Source organism: Orbicella franksi, chromosome 4 (genome assembly GCF_964199315.1).
Source record: "Orbicella franksi chromosome 4, jaOrbFran1.1, whole genome shotgun sequence".
Classification (NCBI taxonomy): domain Eukaryota; kingdom Metazoa; phylum Cnidaria; class Anthozoa; order Scleractinia; family Merulinidae; genus Orbicella; species Orbicella franksi.
This window is the reverse complement of record NC_138148.1, coordinates 6,864,801-6,889,491: the sequence shown is the minus strand read 5'-3', so window position 1 is coordinate 6,889,491 and position 24,691 is coordinate 6,864,801. Positions and strand designations below refer to the sequence as shown.

General features: G+C 38.3%; 4 protein-coding genes across 5 annotated transcripts; 2 read left to right on the top strand and 2 right to left on the bottom strand.

Annotated features, from left to right (window-relative positions):
- Positions 1-1,416: 1,416 nt before the first annotated feature.
- Positions 1,417-7,510, bottom strand: LOC145485460 (uncharacterized). The gene is made up of 5 exons (XM_081464127.1): positions 7,220-7,510; positions 4,772-4,886; positions 4,447-4,483; positions 3,455-3,581; positions 1,417-2,300 (listed from the first exon to the last, which is right to left on the bottom strand). Exons 1-5 carry the CDS (start codon positions 7,508-7,510, stop codon positions 1,794-1,796), a joined length of 1,077 nt encoding a protein of 358 aa, XP_081320253.1. The 3' UTR covers positions 1,417-1,793.
- Positions 7,511-7,513: 3 nt separating this feature from the next.
- On the top strand, positions 7,514-18,121 carry LOC145486052 (uncharacterized). Of its 2 annotated transcripts, XM_081464752.1 has the most exons (14): positions 7,514-9,229; positions 9,883-10,117; positions 10,472-10,580; positions 11,271-11,374; positions 11,616-11,731; positions 12,388-12,461; positions 13,188-13,465; positions 13,784-13,935; positions 14,304-14,388; positions 14,510-14,721; positions 15,077-15,169; positions 15,266-15,482; positions 15,687-15,773; positions 16,515-18,121. In XM_081464752.1, the coding sequence occupies exons 1-14, from the start codon at positions 8,099-8,101 to the stop codon at positions 18,116-18,118; spliced, it is 4,497 nt and encodes a 1,498-aa protein (XP_081320878.1). In that variant the 5' UTR covers positions 7,514-8,098; the 3' UTR covers positions 18,119-18,121. The 2 variants fall into 2 exon arrangements, with proteins under 2 accessions (XP_081320878.1, XP_081320877.1); XM_081464751.1 differs by having other exon boundaries at positions 15,077-15,482.
- A 1,175-nt stretch (positions 18,122-19,296) lies between these two features.
- LOC145486055 (uncharacterized) lies at positions 19,297-20,652 on the bottom strand. The gene is made up of 2 exons (XM_081464756.1): positions 20,396-20,652; positions 19,297-19,775 (listed from the first exon to the last, which is right to left on the bottom strand). Exons 1-2 carry the CDS (start codon positions 20,646-20,648, stop codon positions 19,297-19,299), a joined length of 732 nt encoding a protein of 243 aa, XP_081320882.1. The 5' UTR covers positions 20,649-20,652.
- Positions 20,653-20,953: 301 nt separating this feature from the next.
- Positions 20,954-22,820, top strand: LOC145486053 (uncharacterized). Its single transcript, XM_081464753.1, has one exon. The coding sequence runs from the start codon at positions 20,956-20,958 to the stop codon at positions 22,024-22,026; it is 1,071 nt and encodes a 356-aa protein (XP_081320879.1). The 5' UTR covers positions 20,954-20,955; the 3' UTR covers positions 22,027-22,820.
- Positions 22,821-24,691: the final 1,871 nt, after the last annotated feature.

Sequence of the window (24,691 nt, the reverse complement as noted above, 5' to 3'; positions counted from 1 at the left end):
AACGCTACAGTGATTAAATTTGTATTTGTTGATTTCGACGGATCGATTTTCGGTTAAACCTTTTTATTTGCACCAACACATTTAGTGCTTTTTCTCCTGCTAAAAAGTCGGAAAAAGTAAAGTAAACAAATCCTAAAAGTCATAAATAAGAGGCATCGACAGTGCGAGTGTCTCGGTAAGCTGTTAATTTGAACAATTACTGTGCTGGACGGATTGCTTTCCATGTTACGCACGTACTATACATATAGTTCATTGTGCGCGAATGTTTCTGTTTCAAACAACTGAAATGCTCAATGCTTTTTTTTTCTTTTTTTCTTCAGTCTTAAAACTTAAGGTTAGAGTTAGGCTAAACCCTAAACTGTTTTGGCGGCCAACCTATTTTTGGCTAATTGCTTAATCAAATTATACATATATTTCATTGAAATTCGCTCTTCCGGTTCAGTTGGGATGAAAAATTAATCTTTCCTCGAGGCAGAGTAGAATAAAGTAAACTTAAATATTGCAACGGACATTTAACCACATTTACTACATGTATACCCACACCAAAAATACACTTCAAACTGCACTCTTAAAACATTAAGCAACAAGTTGACTAATTTAAAGAGGTATTTGCGCAAAATAAGGCGAACGTATTGAATATCATTAACACTATGTGAAACATGGCATTTTGTTAAGAAAGTTACAATGAAGCATGAATTTTATTTATGCACAATAGCTTGGAAGTTCTACAAACAATAATTAGAAGCACATGACTGTTTCCCATGAAATTACGTTCGTAGTCACGAAATGAAAGTCGCGAGATCGAGCTCCCTCGAAGACAAGGAGTTTCTTTATTTCATTAGTGGTCTAATTTTTTTTGTTGCTTCTAGGGCATTTCACAGGCAGTATTGGTCTGTAACTAGGAACGGCACTACTATATAGATAAATAAACATTGGCATTCACGGGAGTGCTACATATCGCAAGCAGCGGGCATATGCCGATTTCATGCATAACCAAGACAACTCTACCCTGATTAATAATATTAACAAGAAAATGAAAGCCATCCAACATTTTACTTTGTCTGTGCTAAAATTTAACAGAGGTTTAAATACTGACCTTGCATCGTGAGCACTAGGTAATGAAAGCAAATTTCCCAGAGAACGAACGCGAAAGGTAAACGACACACTGAGAAATAACAGCGTTTCATATTCGTGGAGAAATCCTCAGCGAAAAATTAGATAAGCTGTTCACAGCAGAATGTAATTTATAGAGCATGCTCACCGTCGAACACTTTGCTATGACAGAAGACAAATAAACACCTGTCTAACGTTGTATAACGTTAAAACCATACAATGTATTTCATTTAAAAACCTTGCTCATGTAAAGCGATCTCTGATTTGCTGTGGAGTCATCTTGCATGAAGCTAGGTAAACAAAGTTTCGTGAAGTCATTCTATTTTGTTGGTTGTATTTTAATTTACCATTGAAATGAAATAGGAAACGGCCGCTCGCTGTTTACAGAGCCCGAGACAATTATACTCATTACATGCATGTAAACCTCAGTTCCTATGTTGCTCTGGTTTATACGCTAACATCTAATTTCTTTTTTTAACGTCTGGATTTTTCGTGTCTGCATGACCTTCATCTTCTCCTTTAAATCGCCCTTTTTGGAAGATTTACTTTTCTAGAAGTCAATGTAACTGACTTTTCAAAGCGAAACCTTGCAAAAGAACGAATCAAACACGATGTACCGAAATATCTAAAAATCATATAACGTTCCCGTTTACCAATGGAATAGTAATGGCAGATGCGCCTCATTGCACCAAGATGTATCCCATGGCCTTAATGTGTACATTAAATTCGGCGTCCTCGTTTCCACACGTGTTAGTGTCATCGTGCCGTCCTCCTGTACCAAATCCTATTCTGGAGTCACACTTAATGCAGTCTTTCTCGTTGTTTCCAAGGATACCAATTCGAGCTTTACCCAAAGTGACGTGAACGCTAGCCGTGTTGAACCCTTCCTTGTCACAGTTGGATTGCAATGAGCCCTGTGATCCAATCAGCGTCTTCCACGTGTTACGACCCAGTGAGGTGTTGCGGTATTGCCCATCGGCGATCAGTGAGTCCAGGGAGTTGGCCTGCTTGTTGATGACAATGAAGTTGATCTGTTGGCCGATCTTCATACCAAGACAGATCTTGGAGAAGGGCGTTTTCCAGTAGGTCGGTAACTTGGTCTCTTGTGTGTCAAACCCAGTCTCTCCTCCAAGAACGTTGAACTCATTATAATCGCTCCAGTACCCCGAATTATAATGAAAGGTGTTCTGCGAAAAAATGGAGCGAACATCATTCACTGTCTCTAAGCCTGGGGGGAGGGTACTCCCAGAAAAATTGGGTGGGGTTGTGTGGGCCACTTTCCGAAACCCTTACCCTAGTTAGGACCAAAATCTGCGATTTTCCATACCCTGTTTATGACCTGACCAAAAAATCCGATACCGTATTTATGACCTGACCCTTAAATCAATACCCTGTTTCCGACCTGACTTAGAAATAGCTCCTTAGTTCAGACCGATTTTGAAGGCGTTGTGAGGGGTTTTCCTTCAAGGTCTCATCAATAAATTTGCTGAAAAAGTAGCTTCTTGTAAAAAACTATACCCACTTCAAGACTAGGGTGCACAAACCATACCCTATTTATGACCAAATTGTACAAAATCGATGCCCTATTCGATACCTTTTGGGGCCGCACATAGCTATATAGCACATATAAGGGAGTGCCCCCCACCCCCCCCCCCTCCCCGCGTCCGGCCCTCTAAGTAACACATCAAATAAAACCGCCCATATTCTTTTTTTTATTATTATTTTCAGACCTAAATTGCAACCTGGAACTTAATTAAACAATCTCTCCATGCTAACCCAGATTTTTTTGAGATCATCATTCAGCGAGAGTGACAGCTTAATAACTTTAATTTATATCGTATCTGGGAACAAATTTCATTCGATTAAAAATATAACACAAACTGCGGTAATAAACATTTTGAAAACTTGCATTTTATGAACTTTTATTACCACTGTCTGTGTTGATTTGGTTTAATTAAATTTTTGTTTTTTACTGAACTCGTTGTTGCCTATACCGGTAGATTCCGCGTTTATTTAATGCAATTTTTCAGCAGCTTTTTTTCTTTTAGTCCATTTTATTATCTCGTCATCAGCATGAGTGAGAGTTGATGTCACAGAAAAAAAAAAAAAAAAAAAAAAAAAAAAAAAGAAGAAATCTGTGACGCTACTTTTTTTGCCATAAAGTGACGCCTTAACTCAGAAGTTCGCGTTTCTAACCTCCAGAAGTCATATCTGAACATTCTCAGTTTTTGATACTGGGAACCCTATTCCTGTCAAGAGACGATCATAGTCTCTTTCTCCTGGTCGTTGCCTGTAACCCCATAAAGCTCTGTTTCTAATAGGCCGCACGTTGATGGCTTACCTTGCTGCCATCAGTCTTCATGACTGGTGTCCATCCTCCATCTCCACATCCAAAGTCTCCCATGCGACAAAGAATGGGTGTTGGTTTTGAGTCAAAGTAGAATGAGACCACCTCACTTGCTGTGGATCTGGTGAGAATTTCAGAGGAAAAAAAGGAAAATACGGGTAACTTCTACTTCTCGTTAGCTTTCGTTGGCGAGCTTCGACAAACAGGGCGAGATGCTAAGGGTCTCATATGATATTTTGCCAAAAACAGTTCGCCCATGAACCGCGTAAAACTTTGTACTTTATCGAAATTAGCCCAATTAAATTTTTCATGACTTTTGCCCAATATTGTAGTCCATCTCAGATAGCCCAAGGTATTTTTGTCCACTTCTCGGACAATTCGCGAGCACTGAAATAACGAAGTATGAAATAAGAATAACAATAAATTCAGTATGGTTCTGGTGAAAACAACGAAAAAATACCCGGACAGGAGTCGAACAGGAACGAGCATATTTAAAATCAAATTGAGGCTATTGTTTTAATAATCCTTCACCATACGCAGGATCTTTCGAAAATTGGGGAATGACGCCCTGGTATTCCACAGTTTCAGCTACCATATTCGGCCACGTGACGCGTTGAGACCAATCGCGTGCGTGCAAAAATATTCGATGGATTAAAAGCTCGAATTTTGTCCTTTGACTTTATATGTTCGGAGAAGTTCACAGTTTCCCTCGAGCTTCGCTCTTGGAGAGCTGTTCGCTTCTCGGAACACTGAGATAATGTTCGCGATAAATATCCGAGCATACACTGTCGCGCAAAATAGTGACTATTGTTTAATATATAACAATCTAAATCAACTGGTATCAAAAACCTCTCGGACAATATTCTCGGAAACATCAATTACACTGCAAGCTACTGTACTGATTAAATTTTGTGCTCAAATTGTTTAGATATATTAATGTTCAGTATGTGCAGGGAAGTTGAACAGTTAACAGGAGAACAACTTACTTGTGAAAATTGAACACTTCCATACATGACTTCACAGCTGAAATATACCAAAAGACACTGCCTCAGTAAAGGTCACGCCTATAAATCCATGTGCCCAGTTCTTTATCAAAAATATTGCAAGAGGTGGTGAGCTTTGAGTTAAATTACTCTTCAGACGATTGAATCACAACCTGTTAACAAACACATAACCAATTGCAAATTTGAGTGCAAACCAGTGCACAGTTAAAGCCTGAACCATACTGCTTTTACCAGCAGCTGCACCAGGTGTAACTGTTCTTAATTGTTTCTTAAGTTGAAATACTTAGTGCCTCTTCATGGCATTTACCTTTCTCGCAGTATTCTCCTATGAAAGTCTTTTTGCAACGGCATTCAAACGTGCCATCCTTGTAATTAGGCACACAGGTACCTCCATTTTGACATGGCGATGAAAAACAAGGTGACTGAAATCAGATTATGATGTTAAATTATTAACAATTATTATATGGCTAGTGTTTGTAGCGGATATGACGCGCGCTCTGATTGGCAAATTGTAGGAAATTATTCTCCCGTAATGTCCACGGGCCCATTACGGGTCCGCAAAACCAAAGTAAAAGCCACATAATAAAAAAATTATTAACCTCGAACGTTCGATCTTTAAGGGAGAATCTCAAACCTCAGCCTTGCCGTATCAATACGGCAAGGCTGAGGTTTGAGATTTTCCCGTAAAGACAGAACGTTCGAGGTTAATAAGTAGTTAATAATGATTAAGAATTATTCCACAAGCGCGCGTTAGATATGAGCTGGTAGATAGCCAACGATGCGCGTAGGGTCGAGTTGGCTATAACCATCTCATATCCAACAAGAGCGAGTGGAATAACTGATTTTCCCCATGTGGAGTTCCTTCGCGAAGAACAATAGGATTGAATAAAAAAATATGGTCAATGGCACACATGTCTTTGCAGTGTATAAAAATAAGGTTGACGGGTCTACACGACTCCTACGGTTCGTGTACCTTTACTGACCTTTCTTTGCTCCAGACGTGTTTATGAAGAGCACTGTATGTTGTGTTATTAGGACGAATTTTTAGTAGAGTGGCGCCGTTAGACTGTGCTATCGAAAATTTAAGAGGTAATACATCTGTATGGCTTTTGCAGTTATCCGAATGGCGCTTCGGAGAGTATGTGTTATGTGCTTCGACTTTGTTTGGGTTCATTTCTATTGCAAGTTATGTTTTAATTTAAGTCTCCTAAGTATTTTCTTTCAAGGGACTAAGTTTGAATTATTCCGTGAACATGTTCATTACTTGCGTTCTTTTGTGACGCCAGGCCCGGCTGGTTTGATATAAGAACTGTTTGCAAGTACAGTATGTTCGTCCAGTTTTTCTTCAGACACCGCCGTAGCTTTACTTCGAGAAAACTATACGTTTGCATCAGGACGTCTTCATGGTTCTTGCATCAATTTGATCGAGCCGGGCCCGGCTATTTAATAAGAACTGTTTGCAAGTGTAGTATGTTGCTTCTTGTCACGGATATCATATTTACATATGTATCTTCGTCCAGTTTTTCTTCAGAGACCGCCGTAGCTTCACTTCGAGAAAACTAAACGTTTGCATAACGACGTTTTTATGTTTCTTGCATCAATTTGATCGAGATTACGTAAATCTAGCTGGATGTTTAGGTTTGTTCCTCCTTTGTTCGTTCCTGTACCACATGATTGGAATGGAGCTGCTTATATTACGAGCAAGTCTGTTGACTGTTTTGCGTTTTGACATCTGCAGACCACTGAAAAACACAAGCCGGCGGTCATGTTACGGGTCCTGTAGGCGGTCTATAAGTGGGCAGAAAGAACTTTTGTTAAATTTGTCCACAGGCGTTCTTTCGCTTTCTCTTGCCGTTTTTCGAGCTGTGCCTCAACTAACTTAACGCCTAGAGGAGTCTAAAACCTCACGGAGCTTGCCTTCTCCAAGGCAGCCACATATTTGCAGGCGATTCATATTTTCCAATATTCCTTCGAGTTTCATTGCTTTTTAAGTTAAGTAGATATAAATATAGAGAGAAAGCTCGCCATCCAGCCGTTCACTCGCTACTGTTAAGTTTTTTTTTTTTATAAGAATAATTTTTTCCGGCCGAGGCTGAATATTTTTATTTTTCTGCTGATTTTAGGCTGAAAATATTCTTGTGAATATGCTTTGATTATAGCATATGACATTTCTGTTTCGAAGGTATTTGGTGTCTGGATGGTGTTGAAGTAATTTTTGAGCTAGCCTGCAGGCATGAAAGCCTGATATCACGCACATAACTTCTTGCTGATATATTATCAGCAGCGAACATACGGCTAGTGCTGTTTTTGTTGCTTTTGGGCTAGTTTTGCCGTTTAGAGAAGGAAGAATTTTATACGGTTTAGTTAAAGATATATGATTATGTTGCATTTAAAATTTTCGACACTCAAAATTGCATTCTTTTCAAAATCTTAGCCGCGGGATTATTTTTGAAATATTCTTAAAATTTCGCGACTTTCAGCCTCGATATTGTTATAAAATATATCCTTATCAAAAACAAAGAGTTTAAAAACCTAAAATCCCTTTCTTAACTGGGTTAACGTACATATCAGTTCACGTTAGAGAATAAATATTTGTATAGTCCAAAAGGATCAGTTGCTGCGTGGCACAGATAACACTTAAAAGTTGTATATAGTAATAATACAGTGTCAAATTAAAAACGATGTTTATAGCAGACGTTTCGGGCGTAGCCCTTCCTCAGTGCTAAGTTTTGAATCATGTTAGAGAATAACCCACCAATATGGAGTAATGATGAGAACTCATGTTTCCTTTGTATGCCTCAGGGTTGTTGTATTTATCAGACGACAATAGCTCACACCAGAGCTTTCCGTTGGTCCCTTTGGAAGATGCCAGGTTCACTGAGAAGCACAGGGGATTGCTGAGGCATTTGAAGGTGCAAGCAAAGTCGTCGTGCGCCAGGATTGTCCCAACACCAGGCACATTGAGGTAGTGAAAATCACTCCTTAAATACAGACGCTGTCTAAAACTCTGTTGTAAAATGTTTGCTCCTGTGGTAAAAACAACCATGAGGAGCTTTGACCGCGAAAAAAATTCTCAGCGGGATGCAAGAAAATGATCCGCCTCCTGATCTGCGGAGTGTAAAGAGTTGTCAATTAAGCCTTCGCGTATCTGTCGACAGAACATTCTGAGTTGTTTGCCGGCTGATTATTTTCTCAGTTCTAACACAATGCTAAATAATCCATACCACGGTTCGAAATTATTAGCGCACCGTCACTCTTTGACAATGATCGGACAATCGAATCGTTCGGGCTCACCGGGAGCCTGTTCGCAGGCTAAAAACCCGTCGAGTTTATTAAAGCAGTAGTGGCAAAGCGGCCTTAATTTGGACATTTAATAGTTCGCTGTTACGCGGTTATACACTGGAAAGCGGGACTAAATATGAAACTTATCGCTTCGTTTTGAAATCGCTGCTTTTTGCTTTCAGTAAGTTCCATTCAAAGCGAAATCTTGGCATAAATTCTGCGAGATGCGGGCGGGAAGCGACACTCGCGAGGGACGAGGAACGCGCGCGCATCATTTGTGATGCAATCACTTGTGTACATGTACATTGCGTACAAGGTAACCACGAAGTCTGTGCATGTAGCAGTTGGTTAAATGTTTACTAAACTGGTAATAATCTACGTTGGCGGCAATTTCAAATTGCTAAAGCACCATGTATTTTATTTCGATGTCATTGGCTTCACCGGCATGGAGGAAGATCCGTCTCCGCCAGCGCCGGCAGCATCGAAGTTCGAGTGGTCTTCGCTCGCCAGAGTTACAAGCGACTCTCTTGATCCGCAGAAAGTATGGTATGTGCTTACTAAAGAGTTGTGTGGTGGAGTGAGGCCATCGGACTTTTCTCGAAATAGTATATTTACCAATTTTCCCGACGAAGTCAAGCTCGTCGTAACGCGCGAACTCAAGCCCGCCAATTCCGCGAGATGGAACAGACAGCCACGCAATATGTTCGTAGCATCTTCATTTGGATTGTGTGCCGGACTTCTAAGACAGAGGGAAATTCCACCTGACGGTCTAATCAGTTCGCCTTTCTTCCAGTCTGTCTTAAAACTGGTAAATTCAATTACCTTTGACTTGGAACCATCGAACGTGAAAGACATTAATTCTGGCGGGAAAACACGAGTAGTTGATTTGCTTGCTCAGAGGCAACTGGAAATCGAGTCGCTAGAGGCCGAGTTAAAAACACTTAATTCGAAGATTATTGAACTCGAGTCTCAGATTAACGAAAGAAATCCGGCACATTCATGGACACGCGATTCACCATCTCTAGAGTCCACGATATCGTGTAGTTCGACACCATCGTCTGCTGGAACCTCCCCCACATCATCACCAGCTTCCATTGAAGATACTAAGAATAGTCCACTGGGATCAACAACCAAAAAGAGAAGAATAGCCAGCCAGTGTAGAGAAGTGATGTCATCCCTAAACGATGTAAGCGAGAAGTATCGTGATTCCATCTCTTGTGTGCTAGGGAACACTTTCCTATTTGGAAAGGACTCGGAGAAAGAACATGTGAGGGATACCATATCTGAAGTTGTGGACATGGTCATGGATGCTAAGGGTTCAAAGAGAGGCCTTTCAGAACTGTTATCATCCTCCACTTATCAAAGGATCATTGAGAGCATGAGAGTCCCAGACTGGGCACTTTTGTATTTTAAGCTCCAAACCAGGCTTCCAGATTCAGCGTGGCAGACGTTGTTGAATTTAACTCAGCTCGGGAAGAGTGGGGTAAGTTTATTCCAAATTCTATTATGATTTTTCTAAATACACCGATCATTCACTGGTTACTAGTTTAGTTAGGGATGATTAGTTGATCTCTTTATTTTGTAATCTTCGCTGAAGGATTTACAATAGATGAATAAAGTTACCATACCATCCCATATAAGGGAGCACTCCTCCCCCTACATTCTAGCCTTGATCCTAAAACCTGCCTTCTGTTACCATATTTTCTTGATTATGTGTTCAATGTCTCTGGCTAATTTGAAAATAACTACCTAGTTTGTTTATTTGCTGTCAAACATACAAGTGATAATAATTTCTCCACTGGGCTAGGAATGCCATAGACCATAGGTTAGATTCCTGTTGAAAAATTGAGTCTTTGAGTTACAGACTATTAAAAAAAAAAAAAGAAAAAAAATACACACACAAAAATCAAAACAAAACAAAGCTAAAAAGCAAAGTAATTAAAACAATTACAAACAAAAAAACAATCAATTTTAGAAAAACAAAACAAAACAAGCATTAATTGTGGTACTTCAGCCAATCAAGTTGAATTAGTATTTGAGCAGCAGTATTAAGCACTTATTGCAACCAAAGCAATATACTGTCATTGTTTATTGTTTAGGCTGACCTATTTTTTATTACCCTTTATTTTTCTTAAGAGAGTTGAGGACACTCCTGTACTTCTTACTAAAAATGAAATCAAGGCAGTGAAAAAACTTGTCTTCTCTGTGGTGAGGAAGACCCTGAAGATCACCAAGATGGACACAGACTTTGATGCCTGTGATGTTGACTTGAGTGGAGTGCTTGTTTGGGCTATAAGAGAACAACGCCTGTTCTCCTCTGACACAGAAGGCATGGAATTCAATATCAAGCTTGATGGTCGTCCCCTTGGAGGTATTCAATGACCATTAATGTTGCATTTTCTGCGTGTTAATTTGTCTTTGGAATATTAGGCTCCTATTTACTTTTAACTGAAACTTTGTTTGTAATTTGACATGAATTCCAACTTCCATGCAAATTTTCAGTGACCACTGTGCATACCCCATTATGTACTGTAACCTCTTTAAGGTGGGATTATTGGGTGTAACATTGTCAAATCTGTTGCCAACTGTGGTTTTCAGCCAAAGCTAGCTGTGCGTTTGGGTAATTATTTCCGTCACTTAGGCTTTTTTTTAAAAATTACATTGCATTGCATTGATTATTTATATCTAAGCTTGGACCTGGCTATTGTTTCTTTTTGACCCAAAGGGAAAGATCAGGTGGCTGTTGGTGTTGCTCCTATCGATTTTTCCAACAAGAGCTCAGAGAGTGCATTGTCTATCTACCCACTTGCCATCGCAAATTGTAAAGAGAAAAGGTAAGTAGTAATTTTGTGTTTAACTGACATAGACACATACTAAACTGTACATATGAAGAACATCAAGCTTTTGTAACTTTGAAATTTAAGTAAGATCTTGAGTCTACATTTAATGATATGTTTATTATGTATTTGTAATATTGAAATATATTTCCAAGTATCTAATGTACCAGCAAAACTGGGCTAACTCTGTAATTTGTCTAGATCAGCTGTCAACAGGTTTAATAAAAGGTCTCAGCCTTGCAAATTTTTATGAAAGGTTCGGCTAGGTTGGGAACTTAGTACTACAAATTATTCAGTGAAGTACATGCACAATAATCCTAATATTACTATACTTTACAAAGAAATTTCCTAAGTGGTTGAAAATCATTAAAATGCCAGATCATGTTGAATTAATTTTGAAGTCCTGAATATGATTTAAAAAAAAAAAAAATTAATTAACAAATAACAACAGGAACGTTTATTTATACTGACATTATTAGTTACAGGGTTGTTTTCTTGGTCTGTAGTTAAAAAAAGGCTAGTCGTGGCAGGCCAAGTTAATTATATTGAAACTAACAATCAACCCAAATCATTTTTAAATTAATTATTTTTTTAATTGATCCTACTGCTTTTTTTTTATTGGTGCTTTATGATTAGAATAGTTACATACTAGATATGATCTTATACAATTTCTTGTTTCATATTTAGAGGAAACTTAAAACAGCTTATTAGGAATCTCAATTCCCAAAAGAACCACATTAAAAAGCATGGCATTGTGGTAGATGGCAAAAGATACAGTGTCAAGTTCACAGGTATTTTTCAGATCTTGCTTGATAAGTTAGTATATTTAACATTATGGCTTGAGTATTCCTGTTGTTCTTGTTGTTTCTCCTTAGTATGCTTTGGAATATATGAGCTTATTAATTTCTGGATTTCTTCAGTTTACATTTGAAACAAAATGATTAAGCTCAATAGTCTTTAATCATTCTTTAAAATAGCAATTGATCCTTACGATGGGAGAAAATCGTAATGAATGTTCTAATTTTGTTGTAGTGACACTAGATTACAAAGCACTGTGTCTTCTTCTGAACAAAAAAAATAACGAAGACTTTGTTCTTGGTGGAAAAGGCTATGGTTCCGAATTTTGCAGCTTTTGTGATGCCATAAGGGTAAATATAAATGTTTGATATCATTATAATGTGAAAATCACTGACTCCCAGTCCAGCTTTTAAAATTCCTCAAAAATGGGTTGAAATAGTTTGATTTTCTCTTTTTCTGCTCACAGATTTTGTTGTTGCAGACTGTGGTGCTATTTTTAAACTGTACAGCATCCAGAAAGTTTTACTTTGCCAAAATCCTGATGGTGATGATGATGATGATCACATCATCATCAGTCCATACAGTTTTGACATAAGAAGTCTGCAACAACATGAACAAAGTATCTTTATGTGTTGGACATCTAAAGAAGATGATCTTAGTGAAGAGACAACCGACCATTATGATACATGGCCATAAGTATTGATGTAGGATGCTGCATTAGTGCTATAGAAACTTAAATCTTCCTTGTGCAAGCATCGTACTAATAATAATAATTACCCGAACAAGATTAACACTGTATCGCATTTGTCACATTTCTAGAAATATTATTAAAGCTGTTTCATGTACATTTGGTGTAGTCTTTTTTTCAACATAACCATGAAATATTTTCAATAGCATTTACTAGTGCAGCCATGCGTTATCACCTGTATACAACTTTATGTGTGCAGAACAAGACGCTAGAGCTTCACAACTACCCATGTACTGTAATTATCTTTGTTTATTAAAGGCATGCACATCCCATGGAGCTGATCCAGATGAAGCTTGCGTAGACTGCTTACGATCAAAAGCAAACATTGGAAGGTAATTTTATTCTGAATTCTTTCTTTTTTGAAATGTAATCAGATGTCCAATGAAAAAAAAACAACAACATAAAAATGACTTTTGCATCTAACTGTTGGAAGCTTGAAAAAGAAAACAAATGTTATTATAATAACTATGTTTAGATACAGATTTTGTGTGGGAGTTCAAATAGGGTTAATTTACTAGCAAGATTGAGTGTTACTTAGGGCTTCAACTGCAATCAGTCCTGGTATTGCCAAATACCACCACACTTGGAATCTGAAAAAAAAAAAATAAAAAAAAATGGAAATCCCAGACAGGAAAAGAACAATGTAACTGACTGCCAAATCTTTTTTGGCAAATATAGCCTCAAAGGTGTTGGAACTCTTGTCTGAAAACCAATGTCTCTATCTGACAGGTTTCTTAATTTTATTATTTATCTGGTGTTTCTTGAGAGGGAACCGAAGCTTATGAGCCCGGCGGTTTTTAATAGGTTCCCTCACCTAAGCTCACAAGCCTCATTTTGCTTTGTATCCTTTAATATATAAATTGTGGTTTTGTATCTTCTTTGTAATCTTGTATATTAATTAGTGTTATTTATTAATCATTGTATTCAAATTCTATTTTTGTTTTGTTTGTTTGGCAAATGAAAAAACAATTAAAAAAATTATTATTATCATTATCATTATAATTATTATTACTATTATTATTATTATTATTTTTTAATTTTTGTTACTTTTTTTGAAGGAGTTCAGGTCTTCGTGATGACTTAAACTTTCTTCTGGAGGAAGATTTATGTAACATAAATCTCTGCTCCTTGCATTGCGAAATGCGAAATTGTGAACAGCTTTTGGGTTCTCTTGGTTTGTTTGCATATCGCATTGGAAGCCTTGAAAGGTTGAATGAAGTTCTGTCTAATTATGGTCCTGAAAACTGTGGAGGATTTCCACGCATCACCATTAAAGAAAGAAAAGGGCAGCAGACTGCAATAGAAAAGCACAACATACAAGTAGCATCATTCTCAGGTACACATAATAATTGGCCTGACATGAATTATCAGACTATGAATTACATGCTTTGCATTTCCCTTTTTAAGTGTTGATTGCAGACCCAAGGAAATGTTTAAGATGAATATTGAACATGTATATTCCAAGTTACTTGTAATTGATGCAGTATCATTATATTTACTAACAATCACAGTGTTCAAGGAGGCTCAATGGACCAATTTCTATATATTAAAATTCAGCCTTAAACAATAGAGGTCTATTGTTTTAGGTTGAATATTAATATCTCGAAATTGGTCTATTGTTTAACCATTTTTATTTACATTATTTTCATGCCAGGATCTACTGAAAGGGAAATTCTGAAAAACTTTGAAGAGATTGTGGAGACATCCTTGCCACTCGAGAAACTGAAGGCATATTATGAGGAATGTGCTGGCTCAGCAAAGCAAGTGGTCTTGAGCTATGTTACCTTCTTTGAGCAAAGGAAATCAGTAAGTACTAACATGTAGCATAAGAAAAAGGAAGACAGCTGTTTCTGAACTCATTATAATCTTTATAGTTGACATGTTATTTTCCTCATAATCAAGAAGGATCCGTAGACAAAACTATATAACCTGGGAAAACTAGACTGTTCAATCTGGTCCAGTGTTGGTATCGCTAAGTCAAATATTCAAATGATTGGCCAAGGCAAGTTCAGACGATGTATGAATTAAATCCATGTAGTTTTGAGGGCAAGGAATCTTGTATACTGACAACTATTTTGCTCCTTTTTTCATTTTGTAGTTACCACATGTTAGGCAATTAAATGAAGAAGGCTAAAGTAAAATCAATATCATACTTATATTTGTACATTTTGTAGTTCATAGCAGATATTCTTGAGAATGGAGTATTTATGCGTGATCATGGGTCTAAACAGGAAAGAGTCAATCTTGTAGACAAAACAGGTAATTTTAACTACATCCATTTTTAAGGTGTCAGTGCCAGGTACCTGATTTGTAACTTGCCTCATCTGTTGGTGTTGTTGTTTTAAGCTATGTTGTGTTTGTTTGTTTTTTTTTGTTTTAGAACTTAAATCATTTCTGGAGGAGCATAAAGAATACTGGGCTAATAAACTTGAAGAAGTGGAGGAAAAGTTCTTAGCACTAGATCAATGTCAAGGAACACTTCAGGGGCCAAAACAGAAAAAGAGGAAAAGATCCGAGAAAAAGCCACAAGCAGATGTCAGTGATAACTTCTCCAAGCTTGCGGGAGAGCTTCAGATTGAGTTCTTCAGCAAGGTACATGATAAGTTATTTTTTAAGCTAACAAATCTGTATGAAAAGGTGGCCATAATAGAGACACCTATAGAAATAGATCTTCCCTGTGGTATAAATTGAATTTTTTCCCTTTCAGTAATACCATAGTGCAACCTTAATTATCAAGCTAGATTGAGATTCTTATCAAACTAGCTGTAACATCACATAAATGTTTTTGCTAACAAATTTAATGGAACGTTATCAGGTATTCAACTGTGTTGATGCTTCTGTGAAAGTTTGATAAATTTAATCAATAATCAGTTTTGCTCTTAAATGACCTATCAAATATGTATTACACTTTTATTTTTATTTTATGTATCACACATTTATAATTCAGGTATGCTGTGATTGGCGAGGAATTGCTTTGACCATGCGGGACAAAGTGTTTAAACCAGAAGATGAAGAACTTATAGACATCCATGACATAAAGGTATACTTTGTTTTTTTAAACCTTGACTTACAAAATATACTCATTTACCATAAATATATCAATGATCGTTTTTTATCTTGTTTGTGCTTTTTTCAGTGCAAAGAATGGGGCTTCTTACTAAAGAAGTTATTTGGCCAACACTTGGGCACTGGTGACTATGGACATCTTGTTGTGGACCACAGTGCGATGCTTCTTAGACATTTTCGTTCCATGTACAAATATTCTGGTCAAGGATTTGAGTCGTCACACAAGTTGCATAGACAGCTATATTCCAAGGCTACCAATCATGATTCCTCTGGACCAGGCCAATCTTGTAAGTGTTGTAATAGAAACTGAATAAATCTAAAAGGGTTCTTAAAAGACAATAAGGACAACTGCTGCATGCACACTCTTCAGTCTGTGTGTTCCGGCCAAATGTTTCACTTAAGTAATATTACAGTAATATTACAGTTTTCATGTGTGGGCTAGTGCAGTTCTATTATTGTGTCTAGAAAGTGATTTACTGAATATCTTTCAGTGAATCAAATACTCACCCACTGGTATGCAACCATGCTTCTGTCCCTACGATATGCATTCCATCAAGCAAGCGACTGCATTTATTCAGGCAAGTTACTAGTCAATAAACCAATTAATTAATTGCAGACTTACATGTAATCAAGTTGTAGCATGTTACATTTTTTTTTTACTTTCTCTCTTGGAAACCACAACATGCAGTTCTTAGTTAATGCCCACTTTGCTGGATGTAGCAGGTGTTACTCTTTTAATGTTTAGACAAAAGTGAAAAAATGACAGCCCGAGGAGATGTATTGGAATTTATGCCTTTGTTACACCTGTGTTATTAATGTTGAGAAACCTTTACCTAACCAAACCAAATTGGAAATTGATCAACTGAACGATTATTGATGTGTCTTTGTTATATAATAGTCATCTTTTAGTTAACATGGTGACAACTAGAGGAAGAGGGTCTTTCCTTTTTTCTACAGTTCCTGTCTCTGCATCCTCAGGAAAAGAAATTTTACAGAGTAGTTTTCATGACTAACAGGAGGTCTGAGAAGCTAAAATAAAATGAATAAAATTCATGAAATGCTTATCAGAGTGTAGGTTGAAGCTCAGTGTTTATCATAAACTATTAAGTAAATTGCATGGTTTTCCATTTATTAACCTCTCTTTATTAGATTATCCACATGCAACGCAGTTGGGTGCTTAGGCACAGCCTATTAAATTTAGCATATTGGTATCTCACTGATGTCTGTGTGACAAGAACACGATTGATCAAGACAGACAGTTAGTAGGGAATATCTTTCCTTAATTAACTAATGTAAAATCGTCCTCTCTGCTTCTTTAGGCAAGAAAAAGTTCTGCTACCGTGGGTGCGGGTGGAAGAGTATTAGTACAAAAACATGGTCGGAGGAGACAAAGAAATGGATACTAACGATGAATGGCCTGTTCAACCAAATGTTTGGCAGTGACTTTCTTTCGTACAGTTACAACAAAGACCATGGAACCCATGTGACCAATGATGTGATATCGAGGCTCCGTGAGTATGATCATGTTTATTGGGAACGCGAATATGCCAAGCATGTGTCAGACAGCAGGGAAAATGAACGACCACTCCCAGAAGGCACCAATGATGACTTTTGTATCCCAGGAGCTTATCTGAATACAGACTTACAGCCTAATGCCCCTACAAAGTTATCAAAGCACCCTCCAGCAGTTAATCTTAGTACTTGCTTGCACAATGGCAGCCCCACAGACATAAGTCAGCCAACACCTATGGACGTGAGTTTTGAAATGAAACAAAGTGAGCAGACGCCCATAAATGTAAAGAAGGATGACTCTGTGACGGAAGAGCGTTCCTTTGATTCGGGGTCGGATCTTCGTGTTGCTATAGCTAAAGCTAAAACAAGAGCTGAAGAGGCAGCCCTATTCACCTTGTTACCACCAGTGTCCAGAAGTTCAGCCTCGGTTCTGCAGCCAGTCTACGGTGAGATGTCAGCTTCAGATCCTTACACTCTAAAGGAACGCCCCTGTGAAAATGTCATTGAGAAGGCACAGAAGCTGCTTGTTGATCAGAGAAGAAAAGGAATGCATCCATCTGGTATAAGCATTGTTGGAACAGGGCAGTTTTCAGAAGATGGCTTGTCCGTTCTAAGGAAGTTCTGCTCCCTGGCAGGTACTAAATGGAAAGTATCATCTGAAGCAAATTGGCTCTCCCAGTTGAAGTGCTCAGTGGCAGATCTGGTCCTAATTCAAGATGCTTTATGGCATCATTCAGCTACCACACCAATATTAAGATTTGGAAGGAAAAGCATCGATGTCACCTCTTTTTCTGAACTAACAGGAGAGAGGTACATCGATAGCTTTGTCATAGACATCTGTATTGGAAAGTATTTGGAAGAAGCCAGAGAAAATGGGAATGATGACACCCTGTACTTCCCTTCTGAATTCTACGACTGGATGAAGTCAAGTGACAGGAGTTTCAAGCGAACACGGGTTGCAGACGTAGCATCTGACTTACTTTTGTTTGACAACTTACAGCAAATATTAGTACCAGTTCATCTGCCAAACCACTGGGGCTTAAGTGTTGTTGATGTGGCAAATATGGAGATGTACTTTGACGATGGCCTAGCGCGTGCTGCCCCTCCTACAGCACTTTCTTCAATCAAAGAGCTGCTAGACTTGTTCTTTGAAATGCATCCATCCCACCCTACCCTACAAACGAAGTTCTGGCAACATTGCACACATTTTAAACGTTTTGGAATGCCATCACAAGAACCAGTAGATCCCAGAATGATTGGCACTGGAAGCTGTGGGATTGGAGTCATTATGGCAGCAAACGATTTTATTTACAGAGGGTCTTCCTGCATTAACAAGTTCCAGTGGAGATTTAGCGAGATGGACATACACCGGAAAAACCTAATGTTACAAATTCTTAATTGGAGAGTGTAGCTTTCTTTTACCCTCAGCATTACTAAACTGTTGGTGGGTGTAGAGAATCCAGTTTGAGCTATTATCTGAAAGCAGAATGTAAATTTTTCGTAAACGAACTTTAGTTCCAATTCAACTGTTGTTATCTGAGGGCAGAATTTGATTTTTTTCCTATTACGAACATGAAATAATTCTGCCTTTCTTGGGTAGTCAGTTCAAATTCAACTGTTGTTATCTGAGGGCAGAACCTAGTTCTGTCTTTCTTGGGTAGTCAGTTGCATTTGGGCTGTTGTTATCTGAGGACAGAATGTAATTTTTTCCCTTGTACTAACAAGAAATAATTCTGTCTTTCTTGGGTAGTCAGTTCAAATTCAACTGTTGTTATCTGAGGGCAGAACGTAGTTCTGTCTTTCTTGGGTAGTCAGTTTTATTTGGGCTGTTGTTATCTGAGGGCAGAATTTAATTTTTTTCCTATTACGAACATGAAATAATTCTGCCTTTCTTGGGTAGTCAGTTCAAATTCAACTGTTGTTATCTGAGGGCAGAACCTAGTTCTGTCTTTCTTGGGTAGTCAGTTGCATTTGGGCTGTTGTTATCTGAGGACAGAATGTAATTTTTTCCCTTGTACTAACAAGAAATAATTCTGTCTTTCTTGGGTAGTCAGTTCAAATTCAACTGTTGTTATCTGAGGGCAGAACGTAGTTCTGTCTTTCTTGGGTAGTCAGTTTTATTTGGGCTGTTGTTATCTGAGGACAGAATGTAATCATGATAACTATTTCTTACTCTTGCTTAAACTTGAAACTATTCTTTCTTTCGTTCTCGTCTAGTCCCAGTTCACCTGATGTTATCTGAAACAGATTGAACATATTTCTGTCTTTCTTGGATAGTCAGTTGTATTTGGAGTGTCGTTATCTAAAGACATAATGTAGTTTTTCTCTTGTTTTTATTTGAAGTCATTCTGTTTTTCTAGTAGTCCTTCCACTTAACTGGTTTATCGTAAACATTGCAGTTGAAAAAAGCTTTCTATTATCATACATGTATATATCTCAGAGAAACGGTCAGCGAAAAATGTACATTATTGAGAGTTTCGTTGTACTTTCAAATTTATTCGTCACATAACATTGTAAAAAAATACCCGCAGCTGTCTACTAAGCTGGAGAATAAACCAGCATATTGCCATCAAATTGCAAACAAGTTTATCAAATAATTACTTTGGAAACATAAAATCGAAGGGTTAGTTTTCCATGTTTAGATGACGAGAACATTTCTGGCCACCATATCAGTTCAAATTCGCGCGTTGCTCTTCCTTCGCCATATCCGACAACAATTTGGATTTGTTGCGTCGGTGTTTGGTTTGCCGTTCGACCGTGAGCCTTTGCTTTGGCCGCCGCAAGAGCGTCTCTTCCTGTTTGTTCCTGGGTACAGTCAGTAATCTCCTTGTCTCCAAGGTAAGACTTTTTTAAATTGAGCGTTAAACCACTTTTCTGCTCTAGGGCGGCTACTACATCACGTATGTGGTAATCTCTGTAGTGTAATACTTGACAGGTTTCCTTCCATACCGGTGGGCGCAAGTGCCGCTTATCTCTTACACTGTTAGGGAATGCGTTGGGCATATCCGCAAGCAAAGCTTCAAAGTAATTGAGTGGTACGTCGTATCTTTCCACTCGACACCATTTTCCTAATAACCACAAATTAGATTCTTAGAGTAAGGGAGTGACATGGGGGGAGTAGGTAACAGTTATGTTTTTTGGTAATCGTTCTTTACGCTTGCTAAGCAAATGTGGGTCTGCAAGAACATTATTGGTTTTATTTCACTGGTATTCTGTGGAAGTAGCACGCTCAAATGTTGCGTTGATTCCTTGCCCATCTTTAAAATGTTAAAGGAGCTCAGTCACGGTATTCTGAGTTATTTTGGCCACATACAAAATTACCTTTAAATGGTAGTAAATCTGAAAATAACAGTTTAATAAGATAGAAAAACACCAAAGAGATAATGATAAACCATAAAGGAACAAGGATGGCTAAGGATGGAGAAGATTAACACGGATTACAAACGACGAATTTGAAAAATTGAGGCTAAACTTTTCAATATGCGCAAACCGTGACGTAGCTCCTTTAACATAGGGGATGTCGGTGCAACCGTAATATTCTTGCAATGTCGTCCATTTATTCGTTCGCGAGCGCTAGAACAATGAGCCTTTTATGAACAACATCCGCGAGATGACGGCATTTTCCACAAACGCTTTCAATTGACTTCACTAGGGTTTTATGTAAACATTCAGGAAAGATAACACTTACCTTTGGCTTTGGGATGCAAGGAGGAGTTTATGCTTTCCACGATGCCTGCTATCCACAGTTTATAGGCTGTAGACCTACGTCCTTTCAATTTGTTTGAAGGAAGCTGCACGACTTCTTGTGCTTTATAAAACGGCAAAAAGGAAACCGATCGCGCTCCACGGTGCTTTACAAGTCTGTGTCGTTGAAGAGCATTTGTAGTATTGAAAGAGCCGGAGCAAAGATCGCAATGCGTCTTGTACACCGCTTTCGCCATGTTTTTAAGTTTTAAATGTTGTTGAATAATTAACCTCTTGACCGGAAGGGCTTCTCAATGAATGGCGGTATTTACTGGTCACAGGTACATTTGACGTCAAATTTCTTCTGTTGTTCACATTTCCGGCTCATCAACTAAACAGACATAACTCTCTGCACTGCGTGGCAAAATGATAGAAGGTGACGTAATGCAAAATATTGCTAATTTTTAACTCGATTAACCGGAAGCGAAACGTCCCACGCGAGATCTGGATTTCGCAACCAGATTAGATCTGTTCCATCAGTATAAGATATTTTCAGTGCGAAAAATGGCAAGAAACAAGAGAAAGAACATGAAGGATAAAAGCAAATTCAAAGCTCTTAGAATTGAAGCAAAGAAGCGGTGGCGAAACAGAAAGGCGGAAGAAAAACGCCTCAAGCACGCAGTCGAGCAAGCCGCGTCAGAAAAAAGTCCTGTCGCTGTTGGTGAAGCCGGGGAACCCAATCCTGCAGCTGCCCTCATTCAACCCGATAAGCCATCGGTAAGCCGTCCTCTAGAGCAACAGGAGCAAGTCCAGGTACGGATGGATAAAGCTGCTGGACATGAAGAATTCGCCAACGTGAAACAAACGTCAGACGAATTAATCAAACAAATTAATCCCACGGAGATAGTCAATGCCAACAAGTTCTTGGGCTCTGGTACCTTCGGCACATGCCATCTCGCCCACTACAGAGGAATTTTAGTGGCAGTGAAGGAATTCAAGTCAAGACGATCAAGGCCCGACAAAGATGTGAAACGCGAGGTTCTAAACGAGGCCCGAATGATAAGTCACTTGGGTGACCACCGTGGACTCCCCTTGCTTTTTGGAGTTATCACGAAGTCAACGCCATTTCGTCTTGTAACTCAGTTCCATGGGGACAAGATACAAAGTTTAACGCTTTACAAGGCCATGAAAAGAGTGGAGCTGGACAAGCCATGCTGGCTTCGCATCTTACGAGGCATTATCGAGGCCCTTAGCCATGTCCACAGCAAGGACATTTTGCACAACGACTTAAAGTCAAACAATATTGTACTCGAAAAACGTGGGAAAGATTGGAATCCAGTAATCATTGATTTCGGGAAAGCGCGTTTCATTTCCAATCCTAAAGCACTAATGTCCTTGTCTGCGTCTGCACAAGAGCAGTACCGGCGTTCATATCCTCACATCGCACCGGAAATCGTCCGCGGAGAAAGCCGACAGAGTGTACAGTCAGATGTGTTTAGTATTGGAAGGATTGCTCTTGCCATTTTAAATTTGTTGCCAACTGCAACAGCGCTTTCGCTGAAAGCAGCAAAGCAAGCTATTTTAGACAATCCAGCTAAGCGGCCAAGTTTGGAGGAACTTTTGCTGCACTGTTGACACTAGTTTTAGATTCTTTTTGTTTTCTCGGGCAACTAGACATTAACTTTGGTGTTTGCCGTTTCCTTTTTATCCATGTAGGATCAAGCAGTTCCCACCTCAAGGTCACTTACATGTAGCCTCATGCGATCCGAAACGTTTTTGTGGGTTTCAAGCTAACGAAACACGCCGGGCTCAATGTTAAATAAATATTATGCCCAGCGGAACTAATTAGTCGGTTCTAGTTCATAATACGTAAAATAATTTGTATATTTATAAAGATTTTGAAAATAGTGTTTCTAGCCTTACGCGATTCGATAAGTTTCGTGGGTTTTATGCTGACGAAACATGCCGGGCTCAGCCCATCAGACTAATCAGAACCTTTAGCCAGTTTCACGGCGTTTTAATTCGGTTCTTTAACGTTCTACGTCAGTTTAAGTCGGTTCTAGTTCATTATATTTAAAATTATGTCTATTTTGTATATATATTTTGGTGAGATAAGTTTTTATTTCTTTCAAGTCCAGAGGGCACTTTGTCAAGTCTCTCGCTGATTGCGTGGATGTTTACGTGTCTTTAGGCTATTTGAGGCTGGCCAGCTATACGGGCATGAAGCCAAACGGTTGTGTTAAGTTTTTCACACGTCATTATTGTGAATAAAATGTCATCAGAAATGTCGTAAGTTATCAGTTCTCTTTCACGCTGCGATGAAGAGATGTGCGAACCACGGGCTCGTGTTACTGGACTTAATTAGTTGAGTGTGGATTGAATCCACACTCAGCCTAATTTGCATATTTTTTTTTGCGGGTCAAAGCTCGTCATGATTATTAAGTTTTAAGAATGTTATGTAGTTTAAAGAATATGGTCAAACGAGGTTAAAGGAAATGAAATCTCCCAGACTGTTATTGGCGATAAAGGTATATGAGAAATATATTTCTTTGGAAGCGTGCATACGAGGATGGCGTAAGAATCAGGTCATTCCTAGAATAAAGTTTTAAGAGCTAGTAAAATATCACAATCTGTGCAAATTAATCCCAGTACTGGTTTGATAGGTGGAGTGGAAATATTAAACATTAGTTTATGATCCAAAACATGTAATTGCTCATAGTCAGTTTAGAATGAGCAAATCTTAACACCGGATAGGGACTTCATACGCTGATAAGACGTTAGTCTTCAATCTGTTTATTCGAATACTTTGGCCTGCACTCAGATACTCCTTTAGCATTCTCTCGACGATTTACTAGAATCATTTGAATTTTTGTGCTTTATGTATATTTTACAAGGCATTCAACTTCGACAGGAAAAAACAAAGGTCTCATTAAGGACTGGAGAGGGCATTCTCGATGCTCTTATCGGTGAAGCGGCAGAAGCGATATAACCAATATTCTTGTACACTTTTTATTTGAATGCCAGTATAATTAAGGATTTACAGAGCGAGTGATGTTTGAAAATTCTCGGAAAATTTCACGAACTTTTAGGCGAGTGCAATTATTATTATTTGAAAAAATGTTAATACGATATCTTGAGCAGTGTAAATCCTTTATTAGTCAATCTTATGATTGCTCTTACGATTACTCATTCCAAATATGACTGAGTAAATTACAAAGAACGCCTGTATAAGTTTGCACTGCAGTGCAAATTAAAAATAATAACGTTGAATTTACCTTCTCTCAACCAATCACCAGGACATGACTTTCTCAGTCGATAATTAAAGCTAATATTCAATACTTCTTTTTGCACCTCCACAGCGGGCAAAGTTGTCTACTGGACTTGAAAAACCAAAAGTTGAAATCACCCCTCATTCAAAAGACGCCAACTAATCGCTGTTTACTACATATTACCCAAGTTTTTCTCAGGTTCTCAGCAGATGGCGGAACTGAAAAAGGCAGATTTTCACTAATTGCTAACGCGAGCGGTAGCCCACTGTTCTGGTTTGAAAATAACATACTTCGCAGTGTAGCTTTTATTTTGTTGCTATCTTTTATTCATTTCGCTCACCTGATCCGAAATGATTCACCGAGAAACCATTGAATGATCGAAAAAAGTTCAAGTGGCTAATCTGCATGCTACAAATTAAAGACACTAAATGGAAGTGATCTAACCTGGAGAACAGCTGGTCTGGTGTAACACAGTCGATAAAAAGAGGATGACACAACAGATGCCTGGTACAGGCATGATGGAATGTAAAATCGAATCTCGAGGGTAAGAACAAAGATAAACTTTGACGACCCACAGTTGAAACAGCATCCGTTTGTAATTATCCTTAGACTCCGTGCAACCTTGGGTATGTTGAAAAGGAACGGCCAATCAGCGTTGAGGCCAACGTCTATTAGGCAGGTGCTCGTTTGGATAACAAGAACCAGAAAATTTATACGTGTGAAAACGGTGATATCATGTTGTTATGCTCAGCTAGATTTTTCTAATATATTCTTTGATAATTCTACAACTCTCTTTGTTAATCAACTTGGTCGTTAATATTACAGCTGCCAATGTATTATATATTTCACAACATTATTTTCTAAGCCATGAAAAGGCGAGTTTTTACTTCAATGCTAAAAGACATATTTCTCCTTTATTATTTCTCTTCAGTGGCCATAGAGTTAGTCTTAGTCTTTTTCCTTTTAAATTGTCCATATTATATAAAAACGTAAGCCTTATACGTTTTGTCCATTTACAAGCGCGCCTTGTA

What these genes read in the sequence shown, in the direction of transcription:
- LOC145486052 (XM_081464751.1), top strand. Translation starts at nt 8,099, where the DNA reads ATGTTTACTAAACTGGTAATAATCTACGTTGGCGGCAATTTCAAATTG. An exon ending in CTCAGCTCGGGAAGAGTGGG is followed by an intron (nt 9,230 to 9,882) that starts GTAAGTTTATTC and finishes ATTTTTCTTAAG; the next exon opens with AGAGTTGAGGACACTCCTGT. An exon ending in ATACAGTGTCAAGTTCACAG is followed by an intron (nt 11,375 to 11,615) that starts GTATTTTTCAGA and finishes ATTTTGTTGTAG; the next exon opens with TGACACTAGATTACAAAGCA.
- LOC145486053 (XM_081464753.1), top strand. Translation starts at nt 20,956, where the DNA reads ATGGCAAGAAACAAGAGAAAGAACATGAAGGATAAAAGCAAATTCAAA.
- LOC145486055 (XM_081464756.1), bottom strand. Translation starts at nt 20,648, where the DNA reads ATGGCGAAAGCGGTGTACAAGACGCATTGCGATCTTTGCTCCGGCTCT. An exon ending in CTTGCATCCCAAAGCCAAAG is followed by an intron (nt 19,776 to 20,395) that starts GTAAGTGTTATC and finishes TGTGGTTATTAG; the next exon opens with GAAAATGGTGTCGAGTGGAA.
- LOC145485460 (XM_081464127.1), bottom strand. Translation starts at nt 7,510, where the DNA reads ATGGTTGTTTTTACCACAGGAGCAAACATTTTACAACAGAGTTTTAGA. An exon ending in GAAGTGTTCAATTTTCACAA is followed by an intron (nt 3,582 to 4,446) that starts GTAAGTTGTTCT and finishes AATTCTCACCAG; the next exon opens with ATCCACAGCAAGTGAGGTGG. An exon ending in TGAAGACTGATGGCAGCAAG is followed by an intron (nt 2,301 to 3,454) that starts GTAAGCCATCAA and finishes ATTTTTTCGCAG; the next exon opens with AACACCTTTCATTATAATTC.